The 16,882-nt window shown below is 37.2% G+C and overlaps 1 protein-coding gene across 1 annotated transcript; it reads right to left on the bottom strand.

The window, feature by feature from the left end:
- Positions 1-8,011: 8,011 nt before the first annotated feature.
- On the bottom strand, positions 8,012-15,690 carry LOC129884267 (uncharacterized). Its single transcript, XM_055958593.1, has 2 exons — positions 15,538-15,690; positions 8,012-8,506 (listed from the first exon to the last, which is right to left on the bottom strand). Exons 1-2 carry the CDS (start codon positions 15,688-15,690, stop codon positions 8,012-8,014), a joined length of 648 nt encoding a protein of 215 aa, XP_055814568.1.
- Positions 15,691-16,882: the final 1,192 nt, after the last annotated feature.

Here is a 16,882-nt window from a genome sequence, read left to right as displayed (position 1 = left end):
TTACAAATCTTACCCATTTTTTGAATTCCTTTTTGTAGATATACAACTTTGATCCAACAATATGATGAACTTTAATGACCTTAATACGCCGCATCCTCATCTAGAGATAGTGGGTGACCAACAAAATTTGAATGCCAAAATCCTAGTTTTGGAGGTTCAACCTTTAGCAACGGGCATCTTCTCACTTGATAGTGGGTCGTCTGATGATTCTCTTCTAATTAAAATATGGTCCCAGATGGGTAACAAACACGTCATGGGAAACTTCTCAAGCGAGGCTATTAGCACGAATGTTCCTCTACTAAAATCTGCAATTCATCAAGAAGCCGCTTCCGCCGAATCTTCTCATCCCAAGAGGTGTTTTGACAATTGGAGTGTTCCTCCTTCTAGCTTTGGAAATGTCCGTTACTCATCTGGATACTGGGATGGGTAGAGGACGTGTTGCCCCGTTATAAGGAGAGTTTGGAGTGCATTAAGATTTATGATGCCATATATACTTCTTTGTTCACATATGACTACGATGATAATGTACTACATGCTTTGGGTGAGCTTTGGTGTCCATCTACCAATACAATTTCTACTTTCATTGGAGAAATATCCATATATGTTTGGGACCTACGGGTGATTGTAGGTCCTCCTGTCTAGGGATCCTTTTATGATGAAGTCATTCCCTCAGCGAAGGAGTTGACACAGTCGATACTCAAGGGAAATTGTTTCTTCCTAAAAGTTGTTTATATTTATTTTCTGCCTTCCAAAAATTAGCAAAAGGTTACCTCCATGAGGGTTCCATATATGATTGGGTGAAGTTTTGGGTTGGAGGAGCAAGTAGATATGTCGAGCCTCCACAAAAGGTATAAAGGTACGCTCCACAAAGCCAAGGTTGAACCATAATTCTTCTAGACATATTGACATGAATTTGCTATCATGGACTGACGAGGAGAATGACCCTTTTGTTGAGCTAGGTGTGAAAAAGTCACTTATAGACGAGATTAATTTGGCGGCCTTCCTTGCTTGTTGGATTTGCAAATTTGTGCTTCCAAATGAGAAAGTTGACTATATGCGCGCTATGTTTTCAAAGCTGCGAGCTTGATGGCTCATGGAGAGAAATTCTCTTTGGCAATATCAGTTCTTGCAAGCATATATCGCGGCTTGAGAGACATCTCTACTTTTTCAGACTTGAGTGTGGAAAATATAATTTTTCCCATACACTATGTATCTGGCTGGCTACAGGAATATTTTGGGATGCACCATCATGCCAGTCACTCACGTCGAACCATACCCCTATGCAAAATCTCTGGCGAGAAAATGGCCAAGTGTTTCAGTTTTGTTGATGCCCAAAAGTTATTTCAACAGGATGATGTCCTTCGCCTCCATCATTTAGCAATGCTACAAGGCAAAGATTTACACCTTATTGATAATGGTCAACTCTCAAATTCATGAAACAAATTTATCATAAGCCTTAGTTCGGGCTACATTACCTTTAGGCATGATTCAAATTTCATTATGAAGTCCTACAAGGTTTAGTCGATAATTTAGTTTTTGTCAAGATATCCCTTGAGATCTTATAGAGCGACCGTATGATGAAACACTGTCAACATTAGTTCAACTTTGGAATTCCTTCTTTCAGCTTGTCACATCTTCGAAAGTCATTATTTCGATGTGCCTATTAGAAGGTACTCTCTTAAAGACCCATGAGTATGTGGACTGGTGGCCAACTCACAAGACAAATCCTTCAAAAGGAAGCCACCGTAGTACTTTGAAAAACTTGAAGCAAGACCATACACCCATGTCATCTAAAGAGGCTTCGACTCAACTAAAAGAAAAGCCGTATTCTTCTTCCACGCATGGGGTGAAGTTAAGTGATACTTCGCAAGCTGTCAAAACCTTCTCCAAGTCTAAAACTTTGAAAGAGATGGATGTAACTCCGAAACCAAAATTGAGGCGCCTCACATTAGCCTCAAAGGTACAGTCACTTTTTCCAAAGTTGACAATAATTCTCATATGCTTACTTCGCCAAATGTAGTTGAACAAACCAATGCATCTTCTAGTTCAATGGAGAGTAAGGATCGTCACTGGAATCTTCCAAAAAAAAAGGCACAAGAACTAGATGATCTCTATTATGGTACCGATATTTTAGATACGATTGTCATCGATGATAGCACCTTTGTGGATGAGGATCCAAACTTGGCGTCATTTTCTGAATTAGCAAAATAAGTAAAGTACTATCCTTTATTTTATTTTATTTTATTTTTCCATCAGATAAATTTATTATTTTTCTTTAATCTGATGAATTTATTTTTGTTCTCCCATTTTTTAGTTGGACCTTCAGGAATTACGTGGCGATGATGACAATGACATGATTACAAGTTTTGCTATAGGCCTTAATGATCTTGATGCAGCTGCAAAAAATTTCCAGTCTCCCCTTAATGCCGGGATATCTTCATAGGAAGTTGTTTCACATAGGAAGTCATCTTCTACTTCTTTGGATAATAAGAAGCTTTCCCAAGAAAATGATATTGGTGCGGCTAAAGTTTTCGCCAATCAAATCACACTTCCAAAACCATTCGAGCCTTCTTCATGGACATTACGGTCTAGTGCTCCAACTTTTAAGCCGCAAGAAACTATTTTTTGTGTCAAATCAGCTTTTGTTTCTGAAATGTGGGGCGCATTGTGCGGATGAATTACACAATTTTCTTTGGGTTCTTTAGATGGTTTTGCAGAGTTAGAGTCAAGTATCGCTTCAACTCTTGAGGAAATTAGAAAGGTCAACATTATTGATATCTCTACTTTGGAGGATCTTGTCGACAATTTCTTTAAGTCATATGCAGAATATGATGCTTTGAGACCATCAAAGATGACTAAAGAATCATATGAAAAGGCCCTTTTTGATGCACAAAGTCGTCTTGATGATTTGAAGTTGGTACGTGAAAAGTTGGATGGATCCATAGGGAAGCTTTAACCAACTCTTGCAGATGTGGAAAAGGACGTAGCCACGCTGGACTCCAAGAGAAAGAACAGTATCATGCTCCTTGGTAAATATCAAGAGAAGCTGTCCAAAAGTCAAGAGAATATCACCATTACCAGGGAAACATTTATACCATTGAGGTGAACTACACTGTCATGATTCAAAAACCGAGGTCATGATGATACACATTCCAAAACCTAACTTGATGTGTAAGCCTAAAAGTAAAACTTATATGAGACTCCTAAAGGGAAAGTCATGCCACAATTTAAATGAAAAGAAAGACAATGAAGAAATTATCCTAAAACCTGGTGTCATTAGTATAAAAAGCATCTAATACAAGGTTTGATTCTGAAGATACAACATAAGTCTTTGAATGATGCAAAAGACTGAGAAATAAAGATAGACTAGTGACGATCCAAATTTTGAGACCTCACCACAAATCTGAGAATACACAATCCTCTAGAATATCAACTGTCACGTGAGGTACCCTGACTAGTATCTGCATCAAAAAAGGACACAGAAGTAGGGGTGAGTACAATTCATATGTACTTAGTAGGTTTTAGCCGACTGAGTATAAAAAATTAATCAAGCCTATGAAATAAACTAAGGAATGCTTCCACCTGCATACAGAAAAGTCCCACTTCGGCATCGGTGTTGCCAGTTTATATATATAATGGCGCGAGTAAAGTAAACCCATAATAATAGATCATAATCACAATTAACCAGATAATTCAAGCAACTCAGATATCAATGTAATGCAATGCAATATGATGATGCAATGATGTGGTGGTACGGTGGAATCAAGACTGTCGCATAGCCTATCGTATACACCTGCCGAGCTGTGCTACCAAGCAGGACCCATAAGGGTCTCGCAGACCATATACCTCAATCACAATATTCATTATCCTTTCCACCTCCTCATGGTCAAGGAATCACAATGCATCCACTATCCTGCCATAAAACTGCTTCGGTCAGGGACTCAAGATACAAAGGTTTAAAGGTGTTTCATTTTCTTTCTCAAAAGGAATTTCCATATTTCTCAACTTCCCATGTTTCATGATATGATGAATGAGGATGAATGCATCAAAGCACATATGTCATGAAAGCAGTATTCAACTCAACATGTAGTACAAGGTTCAAAGTTCTCAAAACTTAACCTACACATGATACTCACCCTTAATAAATAGAATTGGGAAGGAAATATTTCAATGTAAGTGTTCACAACTTTCTCAACAATATTTCAATACTCAGGCATGCTCAAAACCCACAAATCAACCCCGCAAGCGGGCATCACAAGTCAAATAATACCCTCAATCCTCTCTCCCAGGCAAATCATAAATCACATGTTCTCAAAGCAAGTAAGATAACAAATAAGGCCCCCACACGGGCTATGTAATACAAATAAGTCCCCACATGGCAACACATAAATAAATAAGCCCCCTCCCCATGGGTATCACAATATATATAGTATTCTCAACTCATATTACAAACCCATCCCAAAGTCTACAATATATGAATGACTAATTACTCTTCTCAGTCTCAAAGAAGGATAGCCAAACCTACCTCAATTATCGAAACAACACTCGAACACCTTCACCGAATAAGAAACTCTCGAATTCAACACCCAGAATGAAAAAACACTATCAATAATGAAATATACACATCACAAGGAGTCCAATGACACCCATATTGATAGGTTTTAGAATCGGGGGTAAAATGATCCAAAAATTAATTATTTTTGAAAAGGGTCAAATTTGAAATTTTATTTGAAAATTATGTTCTACACATTGAGTAGAGTTCTTGGCTAAAAATCCCATTAAAATCGAGCAAGACTCAAGTTCCAAATCATAAAAATACAATTTTCTAACTTGGAAGAAAACTCCATAACCCACCTTTGATATCTTGATTTAAAGATGTTTTGAAAAATAATAATTACAGAAAATGGTAAAGGATAATCTCACCACAATGTTTCTTGTGGAAAAAATCACAATTTAGACCCAAGAATCATTAAAAATGGAGCTAAGATGACCAAGAAATAATCCTCCAAGATCCATTAAAATTCCAACTTGAAAATGATAAAGGCAGCAGCCAAATTAGAGAATTTATCTCACACGAAGCTCCTAATCAAGTTTTTGAGCTCACCAATGGATTTCTACGGAAAAACTATACAATTTATAGCTTTGAATCACTGAATCCGGATCTAAGATGGCCAAGAAATCATCTTCTAGAGTTAACAAAAATCTGAATCCAAAAATGATTGAGGCAGCATCTAAAACATCAAATCAGACCTCCAAAGAAGCTTATAATCAAGATTACGAGCCACCAATAGACTCCCCATAAAATTCTTTTGAAGATAGACTCGTGAATCACCAGATTTGGACTTGAAAAGCTCAAGAAATGAAGGTTCAAAGTTGAGAGAAAATCTGAAAAATCTGCACTTTTGCACTAGATTTTTTCTGGTTTTTGCATTATTTAAAGTCTTTGTACGGACCTTCGGAATTCGTTCGAAATCCGATAAAAATAAATCAGATATGCTACCCCACTAAATTTGGCATTCTGGATTCAATGACACATTCAAAATTATCATGCGAGATCATTTTAATAAAAAGTAGATCCCACATCAAAGTGTTATTTTAAGCCAAATTCCACAACAGGCCTCAGGATTAGACCAAAAACTTCGAAAAGTAAACGAAGGGTCGTTCTAGACCAAAATAGACATTTTGGAACTAACCGTGCTTTCAGAATTTTCATCCAAGTACATTTTCCAAGAATGTTGACCAAAGTCAATCATAAGCTAACTTTTAAAGTCAAAAGCGTCAAATAGCCCCCCAAACTTGTATCGATTGCCTCGATAGTCATGCCAACATTGCTACTAGCCTAATTTGGCCATTTCGGAGCTGATAGAACCATCAGAATTCAAATTCAATGTCTCCTTAACCCGAAACTCACGTCGCAACTAAACCAACTTAGACCTTTAAACTATCAAAAAGGGCTCGAGACCTCTAAAAATTCAACCAACACTTCTTCTAGACCAAAAACCATCCCTCGAATCCAACGAAGTCATCGAAATTCCTTTTTGAGTATCGAAGCTCCAAAATTTGACCAAAGTCAAACCTTGGCCTAAAATTCCTTAAATTCCCAACTCAAGACCTCTAATCTTCGTTACAACTCCAAAACTAATTCCGTAAACTCTCCTAGACCAATTTTTACATCCAGAGCTGCTGAAATTGACGAAATTTCATTTCAAGATCCGTATCTCCGATTGGTACTGAAAATCACTTTTTAACCTTTAAACTCTATAAACTCAAGAATTTGCACAATTTACAAACCATTAAGATTTTGACACTTTCAACTATACAAACCAATCAAATAATACTCAGGGGCACTAATGATAGTGGTAAAATGATTATTTCACACAAATATTTTAAAAAATGACCCTCAAGGTCATTACACAAGTATTTTCAGATGATGATGCAAAAAGATTATCTAGGCTAGCAGAGGCGGTTGAGATGAGTCGTCAAAACATTCTGAGCTTCAAACCCTTTCAGCAGTTCAAATTCTTGGTTAGGTTTTATTTATTTATTTGCTTATTATGATGTAGTAATTTTTTATTTTTAAGCAATGGTGACTTATATTTTAATACGAAATGTCTCATCTTGAATTTCGGATCTTGATTATGTTTCTTTTACATAATCACAAACTTCTCTTCCCATTGAAAATATGACTCAAAAACTAAAATTTCTATATGAAAAATGACATCCAAAGGCTAACTTTTTAGCTTCAAACTCTATCATGCTCAACTTTTTAATATTTGTGTATTTATGAAAGAAAATTCATAACTCGGAGTAGGAGCATTGAAACCATGAGATCCTTTTTTTGTATGAAAGATAACTTCAATACCTTTAACCTATATAAAAATTACGGCAATAGTCTTTACGAATTTATACAGAATTTACTTTGAAGTTGGCTCAGAATCTGTCATGCTCAACTTTTTAGATCTGCGCGTCTATGAAAGAAAATTCATAAATCAGTATAGGAGTGTCGAAACAACAAGATTATTTTTTTATAGGAAAGATAAAGAAATGCAACCTGTATAAAAATGATGTCCATAAGATTTACGGATTTGTACATATTTTACTTCGAAGTTGGCTCAGAATTTGTCATGCTCAACTTTTCAGCTTTGCGCGTCTATGAAAGAAAATTCACAAATCAGCGTAGGACCCTCTGAATCATGAGCCATTTTTTTCGTTACATAGAGGCCTTCAATAAATACAATATGTGTAAAAATCATGATTAAAACCTTTACGGATTCTTACATATGTGCATTTGAAGTAAGCTTAGACTTTGCCTTACTTGAAGCTTCTTCTTTGGCATCTGCGGCACAGCTGGTGAGGAATATCTAGTTCATGTTCTATCTATGCCACTTCAAAGAGCTATTGTGATGATCAAGCAATGCCACTAACCTATATTTTTTTTACTCATGTGACTGAGCTTAGAGTAACTACTACAAGTGCCTATGTACCTCGGTGAAGAGGATCAAGTCATATCGTAGTTCAAGAAGATGAGTTTTTTTTTACGTCTTAACTTTTGCCTAGGCCACCTCTTTCAAGGTTTACAACCTAGCAGGCTATTTTTTATTTTGGGTCGTGCACAGTTTATACTCTTGCAGGCCAGGAGTGAGATGCTGCTTCAAGGATAATACTTTTTCAAGAATTTTCCATTGATGGGACCAATCCGCAAGCCGTATACATCCACAATCTTGTAAGCACCACTTGAATAGGCTTCTTGGACGGCGTATGGTCCATCCTATTTTGAGGTGAACTTGCTTTCCGATTTATGAGATATGATCATAGATCTTCTTATTGCGAGGACTTGATCACCAACTTGGAAGGACCTTAGGCGAACCTTTTTATTGAAAGTACGAGAAAGATGAGCTTGATAACATTCCAGACTTTGTTGAGCTTCCATTCTTTTCTCATCGAGAGCCTCTAACTCTTCAAGGTGTAGACGAGCATTTTCTGCTTCAATAAGTCCTTCTTGGATGGCAAGCTACAATGATGGTATTTGGCTTTGAAGTAGAAAGACTGCTTCAGCTCCAAAAATAAGAGAATAAGAAGTTGCTTGAGTTGGCATGCGATGAGTCGTCCGGTATGCCCAAAGAGCTTCTTTTATTCTATCATGCCATTCTCTTTTGGATTTAGAGACGGCCTTCTTTAACAAGCTGCACAAGGTCTTGTTAAATGCTTCGGCTAGTCCATTTGCAGCAGCATAATACATTGACGAATTACGTTGCTTGAAGCCAAAAAGATCACAGATCTTATCTATCAATTTGTTGGCAAAGGACTTTCCATTATCTGTTATTATATAACTAGGAATGCCAAAACGATAGATGATGTTCACCCTAATGAAGTTTGCAACATTATCCTTCTTTACTTCTTTGAGGGCTATAGCCTCAACACATTTTGAGATGTAATCTATCGCAGCCAAGATGTAAAGTGGCCACCAGAAGATTTTGGTAGTGGTCCAACCACGTCTAGCCCCAGGCTTCAATTGGCCATGATGCAATAGTAGGATATAGTGCTTTAGGAGGTTGGTGCGTGAAATTCACATGAAGTTGGCATGCTTGGCATCTTTGAGCATAATCCAAACTATCTTTCACCATTGTTGGCCAATAATATCCCATTCTCTTTATGTGAAAGTGCAACTTCGATGCAGATTGATGGGATTCACAAACTCCAATATGTGCTTCTTGCATAGCTTGAGTTGCCTCTTTGTAACAACCCCTAAAATGTTGTATGTTGGTATTTCAATTCTCGACGAAAATAATACAACCTCTGTATTTTGGGCATAACTTTTCATAGGTTGGTCCAAATTAGGTGATTCAAATTTCAGGGTAACAACAACATCCATACCGACAACCTTTATGAAGAACATATCTTACGATTCGGAGTATAAGTAGGTCAAATAAATTAATTTTTGCAAACTATAGTACTGTGATGGAATTGAGTATTTATAGAAGAAAATTCATATCTCACTGTAGGTTGCTCCAAATTGGTTGATTCTTGAACGATATGAAACTAGATTTCCATATCTACAATTCTTATGAAGAAACCAAATCCTAATAAGGAATTTATCTTATTCAAACGCAGCTTCGAAAAAGAGTATTCTCATCTTACCTACCATGGAAACATCTAGATACATTTGACATCATGCATGACATAAATTGTCCTCCATTTAACATCATCCATGACATCAATATATTCCATTAAATTTTCAGATTTTTCTTTATAATTATTTTATTTATTGTTAGGTCCCTCTTTTCCACCTATAAATACCCACTTTATTTCCTCATTTTATTCATCAAGCTTTCTTAAGCATTTCTTCTCTCTATATACTTCTTCTCAAATATAATTTTAGTTTTAGTAGTATAAAAATACTATTCCGGTGATTCTTATACTCCGAGTAGTACACAAAACGCTCCGGCGAGAAGAAAAGGCTAGGGGTCCAAGAGTGTTCCAATTCGGAGTAAACCTTCAGATTTAAGGTATGTAAGGCTTTCATAGCATTGGATTGAGTTCGTCCATGCGCTCAATATTTAAATTCATTATAATTGAGTTATAGTTGAGTTTTATCCAAATCTTGAATTCTAAATAAAATAATTCTTCTTCTATTGAGTTTGATATATTTATGCATTAATATTATTATTATTATTATTATTATCTCTCATATTATTGGAATTATTGTTCATAGCTACTTTCCCATGAATCTTAATTGATTTGATGTTCATGAATATTTTTACACATGTTTTGAGTAAAGATGTTGCCTTTTTATTATTTTCATTGATAAAAAGAAAGTTATATGAATTAATACTATATATGTATTTTATTGAGTTTTGAAAGAGCAAAAGAGTTGAATTTGAATGAATTTGAGAAAAATGATATTTTGAGCAAGATGTTTTGATGAGATGTAAATGATGTTTTTGGAAGTATAATGATTGATGAACATGAAATGAGATGAGTTTGATGATTTAAATTAAAGTCCAATGAGACTAGATGATGAGTTTAATATGAGCACATATTTTGGGAGTAGTATTGAGCACCGAGTTGGGTAAGAGTTTAATTGACTCAAACCCCAGAACTATGTAGCCAGCGTAGGATGGAGGCTATGCCTCTTAAGTCCCAAAAAGAGGACTTTGATGAGTGGATCCAAGATGGTGATGTCCTTTACCCTGGCAAGGTATTGGATGGATGTGGCAACGACATCGCTTCGTTGTATCATCGCTAGCTCATAAGTGATGGTTGTCGGTAAGAGAAACTCCCAACTGAGTAAGCATTGCTTATTACTATTATTTTTATTATTATATTTTAAACTTGCATTACATATTCATGTTAAGATGATGTTGAGTTCTGAGCTGAGTTTTATTGAGAGGAGTATCTTGATATCTGTCCTTACCTTCCTGCCATTTTACATATTCGTACATTCCACGTACTGACGTCATTTGACCTGCATCATTTTATGATGCAGATACATGTGTTAGAGATCCTCAACAGACGCATCGTTGAAGATCATTTCTTTTCGGCTATTTGGTGAGTCCTTCTTGTATTCGAAGGAACTCCTTATCCTTTTATTATTGTTGAGTGTGATGTTTCTTTTGAGGTAGCCATGGACATGTCATTGGCACCATCTAAGAGTATTAGAGGCTTCATAGACAGAGTCTGATGATGTAATCGGAGTAGTTCTCCTTAGAAACTACTTCTTCTAAGAATTATCTATTTTTCCTTTGATTATGACAAGCCCACATTAGTATTCTTAAGTCTTTCGCTGATGAATAAATAAGAAATGAGACCAAGTGGTTCTCTCAGAAGCCAGAAATGGTTTCTGAGTGCCGGCCACGCCTAGGGTACCCTCTCGGGGCGTGACACTCTTCTTCCCCCAAGCAACATAAAAGGACGCCCTCAAATGATCTTCGATATAAATTATCTTTGTAGTAAAGAAATCGAGGAGCACAACAGTACTATTTATCTTTGTAGTAAATTATCTTAGATTTTTAGAAAGTATATTGTAACACAAGTAATCGATCATGACTTCTCTCCAATCGACTTTTTCAGCTTCTAAAATGGCTACAAGACATTCAATCTTGCTTTCTTCATCCTCACCCTCCTCTAGCGGTACTATTCATTTTTGGCAGATAGTGATTTGTACTTGGTCAGGCAGAGTCAATGTGAAAGCCAAAGTAGCTAAGGCATCAGCTTTCTTACTTTCCTTTCTTGGACATGTTGAAGAGTTACATCTCCAAGCTACCTAATTAATTTTTGTGCATAGTCATGATATGGGAGAAATTCTGGCTTTTTGACTTCATAGCTACCCAATAACTAATTGATCACCAATTTAGAGTCTCCAAAAACTTGCAATTGTAATTGATTCATATCAACCGCCATTTCAAGCACAAGTATTAGGTCTTGATATTCAGCAATATTATTGGAGCAACATTGTGTTAAGGTGAAAGAATATGGCAAGATCTCCTCTTGAGAAGTGATAAATATCACCCCAACATCTGCTCCTTCGTGATGTGAGGCTCCATCAAAATACATCCTCCAGGGTAGATGAATTTTAATGAAATTGCATCTTCATTAGGTAGTTCATCTGTTAGTTCCTAATTTTCAGGTATTGGGTGGTCTGCTAAGAAGTCTGCCAATGTTTGCCCTTTCAAAACCTTTTGAGGAACATACATAATTTCAAATTGCTAAAACTGGAGATACTATCTTGCTAGTCGATCATTGAGGACAGGTTTCGACATCAGAAATTTGATGGGGTTTGCTTTAGAAACAAGGCTAATGGCATGAGCTTGAAAGCAGTGTTTCATCTTCTGAATTGAGAAGACTAAGGCCAAGTAAATTTTTTCGATCGACGAGTACTTCAACTCATTTGGTGTCATCATCCTACTCAATTAGTAAAGAGAATTTTCTTTGCCTTAGCCATTCTCTCAGGCTAAGAGTGTTCCCACTGATCTTTTTGAGCTGATATGTAAAGTATCAATGGCTTTCCAGGAATAGGAGCTACTAAAAATGGCGGTTTCGTCAAGTAAGACTTGATGCTCTTGAAGGCGTTACTACAGGCTTGGTCCCATTCGAAAAGAATGCCCTTTTTCATAAGACGACTGAATGGTTGGCATTTTCCCGCTAAATTTGAGATGAATATCCTAAGATATGCTAGCTTCCCTTGCAAGCTCTTTGAATTCATGGATGTTCTTTGGCTTGACCATCTTCAAAATTACATCTATTTTGTCTTGATCAATTTCTATCCCTCAATACCGTACAATGAAACCAAGGAACTTTCCAGAGGTAACTCCAAATGCACATTTCAAAAGATTCATTCTAAGTTACTACCTTCATAGTAGATCAAACACCACCCTCAAGTCTTGCAAGTGGTCACTGCTTTTCCTTGATTTCACTACCAAATCATCAATGTAACATTCAACATTTTTGTGAAGAATGTTGTCGAATTTATTTTTTGATAGCTCTTTGGTATGTTTCTCCAGCATTCTTCAAGCCAAAAGACATAAATTTATAGCAATAAATGCCCTTAGAAGTGTGGAATGCAGTAAGCTCTTCGTCTTTTAGTGACATGCGGATCTGATTATAGCCGGATGAACCATCCATGAAAGATATCACCTCATATCTAGTAGTAGAATCAATCATAAGCTCAGGGAAAGAAAGTGGAAATTTGTCCTTAGAGCATGCATTATCGAGATCCCTAAAGTAAACACAAACTCGAATTTGCCCATTTTCTTCCTTACGGGAACAATACTCGAGATCTATGTGAGGTACTTAACTTCATGGATAAAGCCAGCCTCAATAATCTTGTTAACTTTAGCTTTGACTATAGGAACCAATTCAGGCCTAAAGTGTCGTTGAGCTTCCTTGATAGAACACGCACCCTTTTTGACCGCAAGATGATGGACTTCCACCTTTGGTTCTAATCCAAGCATTTATTTGTAACTCCATGCAAATACATATTTATACTCTTTGAGTAAGTCGACGTAGGCCCTCTTTTTATCACCTGCTAGTAAAGCACTCACATAAGTGAGTTTTGGATCTTCATCAGTTCCAAGGTTGATTTCTTTCAATGAATCAACCGTTGTCTTTACTCTTTCTTCGAGTTTGGGTGGTGCATCCTTAGAGTCTTTATCTTATTGAGGTTCTCCATCATTAAAAGATATGTGGTAATACTATGAAACATCTTCCAACTCTTCATCAAGTTTAATTGGAGAAAGGTTTTACCCTTCATCTTGTGTAGTGACATGATATGAAGAGCCAACACTTTCTTCATCTTCATCACGTTGCTTGGTGTAGACCACAACATGTGACTTTGCCTTCAGTACTTCTCCACATGAGACCACAAGGTTTGTTTGCCGCCTCATTCTAGAAGGGATCAGACTTTGGAAATCCTTAGGGACATTTTGAGATTCTGGCAAAGCAGATGCCTTCATACTCCTATTGCTTCTCCAAAGCTTATTTTTCTTATTCAATGGCACTAACCTCTCAAATACGAAAATTCTCGTTATTGAGTCTCTAAGTCGATCGAAGACAGAAGGCCTTATGTTAGAAGCAATAGGTTCATCTTCTGCAGTAATCTAGTTATTGCTTACCCTTCTTACAGAGATGTGGATCGGTGGAGGTTGTTTGTATCCCAAACCTTCATATTGTTGCCTCATAGTAGGTTTTGAAGGAAGATTTCCTAATTTTGATGGATTGTTAGAATCGAATCCAACCTTTGCTAGTGTCTACAAACATTAGGATAGAAACCTTATGTACGCTTCATTGGGAGTGTTTCATATTAAGACGACTTAGGGTCCACAAATCTTTTGTAAAGCAATGACTTAGGAGCTACAGACTTTCCAAATAACTTTGTGGATGACTTCATCATATCAATTCACCCAACAGGAAGGGTTAGTCCCTCTAATTCATTTCCTCGCAACTTGAGAGAGTGTCCTTCATCCTCCTTAGCCTTTGGAACATAACAAAGAATAGGTGTCACCTTTTTACTTGAAGAAGAACCATTTATGTTAGGCTCCTTATTCGGATTGCCAAGATTTGGAGCTTACTTGATTGCAACTTTTGCCTTACCAATGACTATCTTAGCCTTTTTTTAGGAGCTCCGTACCTTTGGTCACGATGTCATCGAACATTATGGCATATTTCTTCAAGTAAAACTTTGCATCAGTAGAGTGTCTTCAACTTCAGTGAATGGATTATCATCGGCAACAATTCTTTTTGCAACTCCATCCTCAAAGTATTTCAAACATTGGTGGTAGGTAGATGGTACAACTTTGTTCTCATGTACCTAAGGCCTACCAAGCAAGATGTTATATGAAGTCTTTGCATCAATCACATGTAACCACACCCTTGATTGCAACTCTCCAATGGTGAGGTCTAGTTTGACCCCTCCTATGACCCTTTGTCCTCCTTGGTTGAATCCTTGGATCATCAAGCGACTTTCAGTAAGATCTTCCACCAAGTTCCTTCATTGTACGAATTGGAAGGATGTTGACTCTAGATCCACCATCAACTAGGATTCTGTTCACTCTTTGTTCAAGCATAAAACCAACCATGAATAAAGGGCGATTATGAGATATGTCACCAAGAAGAAGGTCGTCATCAGAGAATGTGATTTTTCCATGCATGCATCCTCGACTTCAGGAGATGACTTTGGGAAGTCTTTTGGTGATGGACATGATGAAGTTACATTTTTTTACTTCTTTTTCATCGACATTACAACATAGAGCTTTTATGCCATCATATATGAATTTGGTGTAAAACCAGCTCGAACAGTATTCTCCCAATGTAATTGGTCGACACAGCTCTTGATAGTGGTGCACCTTTATTTCCTCCTTTGGGTGCACAATCAATTTTGTTGTTTTTGGTCTCCTCAACATCTTTTCCCTGATGTGTCTCTTAGCCAACTCCTTATGCAAACTTACTTTATGGCGTTTACGGCGAGTTACGAGAGTCCATCCACAATCATCAAGATGATCTACTTGGTCTCCATCTTCTTTCGTCAATCCTCCTTCTACGGAGGCCACATCACTTAGCGTAGGAAGAGACAATAACTCATCTACATTAATGGGATCGAAGTCTCCAAACTTAATTATTCTTGTTAGATTTATGTTTGGAACATCTTCTCTCCATATCCTTCAACAAAATTGGAGGTCATAACCGGATTGAGTAAGTCAGAAGCAATACTAACTTGGTTTGAACTCGACTTCTCATTTTCAAGTTCAATCTTCCCTTTGCGGGCTAAGGCCATGATTTTGTCCTTAAAGATGAAACATTTCTCGATAGGGTGTCCAACTAATTGGTAGTACTTGCAGTAGTTCTGATCATTACTCCTCCCTTCTTTATTTGGTCGTTTCATCTTTGGTAACTCAAAAGTTTCTTCCCAAGGAGTTCATCAAAGATTGCGGCAAAATTTGAGTTAAGAAATGGGTAATCCTTCTATTGCATTTCCTTTAAAGATAATTTTCAATTTGTCCTATCTTCAAAAGAAGTCATCTTTACGTTCTTCTTATTTCCTACCTTCATGGTGAACTTCACAGGAGAAGCATTGACGTTCATCGATTCTTTGTTTTCAACCTTGGACAAATATTTCTCTACTTTTTTGAATTCCTGCTTTTCTTTACCTTTGCGGAGTTCGTAGACAGGAAGCGCTTCAATTCCGACTGATGCCATACTTTACTCCATATGATGAGCATGAGGGGCCAATTCATCAAAAGTTCTAGGCTTTATACCTTGCAAAATATAACAGAGACCCCAGCGCATACCTTGAATGCATATCTCTATACCCGAAGCTTCGCTAAGTTTATCTTTATAGTTTAGACTTGCACAATGAAGTCAAAACCCGGCTCCTTATTTTGCTGATGTGTGTTTGTAAGTTCCACCATGCTTACGATACGTCTTGTTCTATAGAAGCGGTTGAGAAATTCTTTCTCCAATAGAACCAGACTCAAGGTCTATGTACCAATCGAAAGCATTACCCTTAAGGGAACGAACAAATTATTTGACAAGGTAATCACCATATGTCCCAGCATTGTTGCACGTTTCAATGAAGTGTGCCAAATGTTGCTTCGGACTTTCCTTACCATCAAACTGCTAAAATTTTGGGGGTTGATAACCGACATGCATCTTTAAGTTATCAATCCTTGCAGTGTATGGCCTCGCATATGTGAGGGAGAATTTTGAAGCAACCTCATACTTCTCTTTAATGGTACCTATGATGAACTCCTTGATTTGGTCGATTGGAATCATTCCTCAGAGGAAACTTGGATCTCCTTAGCATGTTCCACTTGCTTTTTGGGACGATCAACTGTCTATTGTACTTGTGGACCTTTTCCAGGTGCATGATTGGATTCTTCGTCTATCATGCCTTCCACCCTATCCGTTAACTTAACAATTTAAGCGTATTGGTCTTGAACATATTTGGTCAAGCCTTCAATAGCTCTTGTCAAGCTACCAAGTTGTTCTTCTACGGATGAAGTGTTAGCCACTATCGTATGCATCACGATCGTAGATGGTGGAGAATAACATCAATTTTTCCAAACATGAGATGCAAATATGTTTTGCGGAGAAGATCCAATGCTTAAGACATCATCATTGGCAAAAGTGAAGGGCCTTTTAGACGCAGATAATCTCAATTGGGCAAGAACCCTCTCAACCATTTTGGCGATGTCTTCTTTTGCAGTGTTTACGGGAGACTTCACACCTTTCGGAGAAGAATCAAAGACAACATCAGATTTAGATTTCACTTGTGAGGCTTGTCGTCCTAGCAATTTGGCTTGGTTCCTTATGACAGGTTCCATGCTTCCCAAAGTAACATCTAGGATGTTTTCCACAGCAGCAGAGAATGCAAATCCAACAGTTTTTG

Source organism: Solanum dulcamara, chromosome 4 (genome assembly GCF_947179165.1).
Source record: "Solanum dulcamara chromosome 4, daSolDulc1.2, whole genome shotgun sequence".
Lineage (NCBI taxonomy): Eukaryota > Viridiplantae > Streptophyta > Magnoliopsida > Solanales > Solanaceae > Solanum > Solanum dulcamara.
The sequence above is the reverse complement of the archived record's forward strand: the minus strand, read 5'-3'. Positions and strand labels throughout refer to the sequence as shown.

What these genes read in the sequence shown, in the direction of transcription:
- LOC129884267 (XM_055958593.1), bottom strand. Translation starts at nt 15,690, where the DNA reads ATGGCATCAGTCGGAATTGAAGCGCTTCCTGTCTACGAACTCCGCAAA. An exon ending in CTGTGAAGTTCACCATGAAG is followed by an intron (nt 8,507 to 15,537) that starts GTAGGAAATAAG and finishes GGCCAATTGAAG; the next exon opens with CCTGGGGCTAGACGTGGTTG.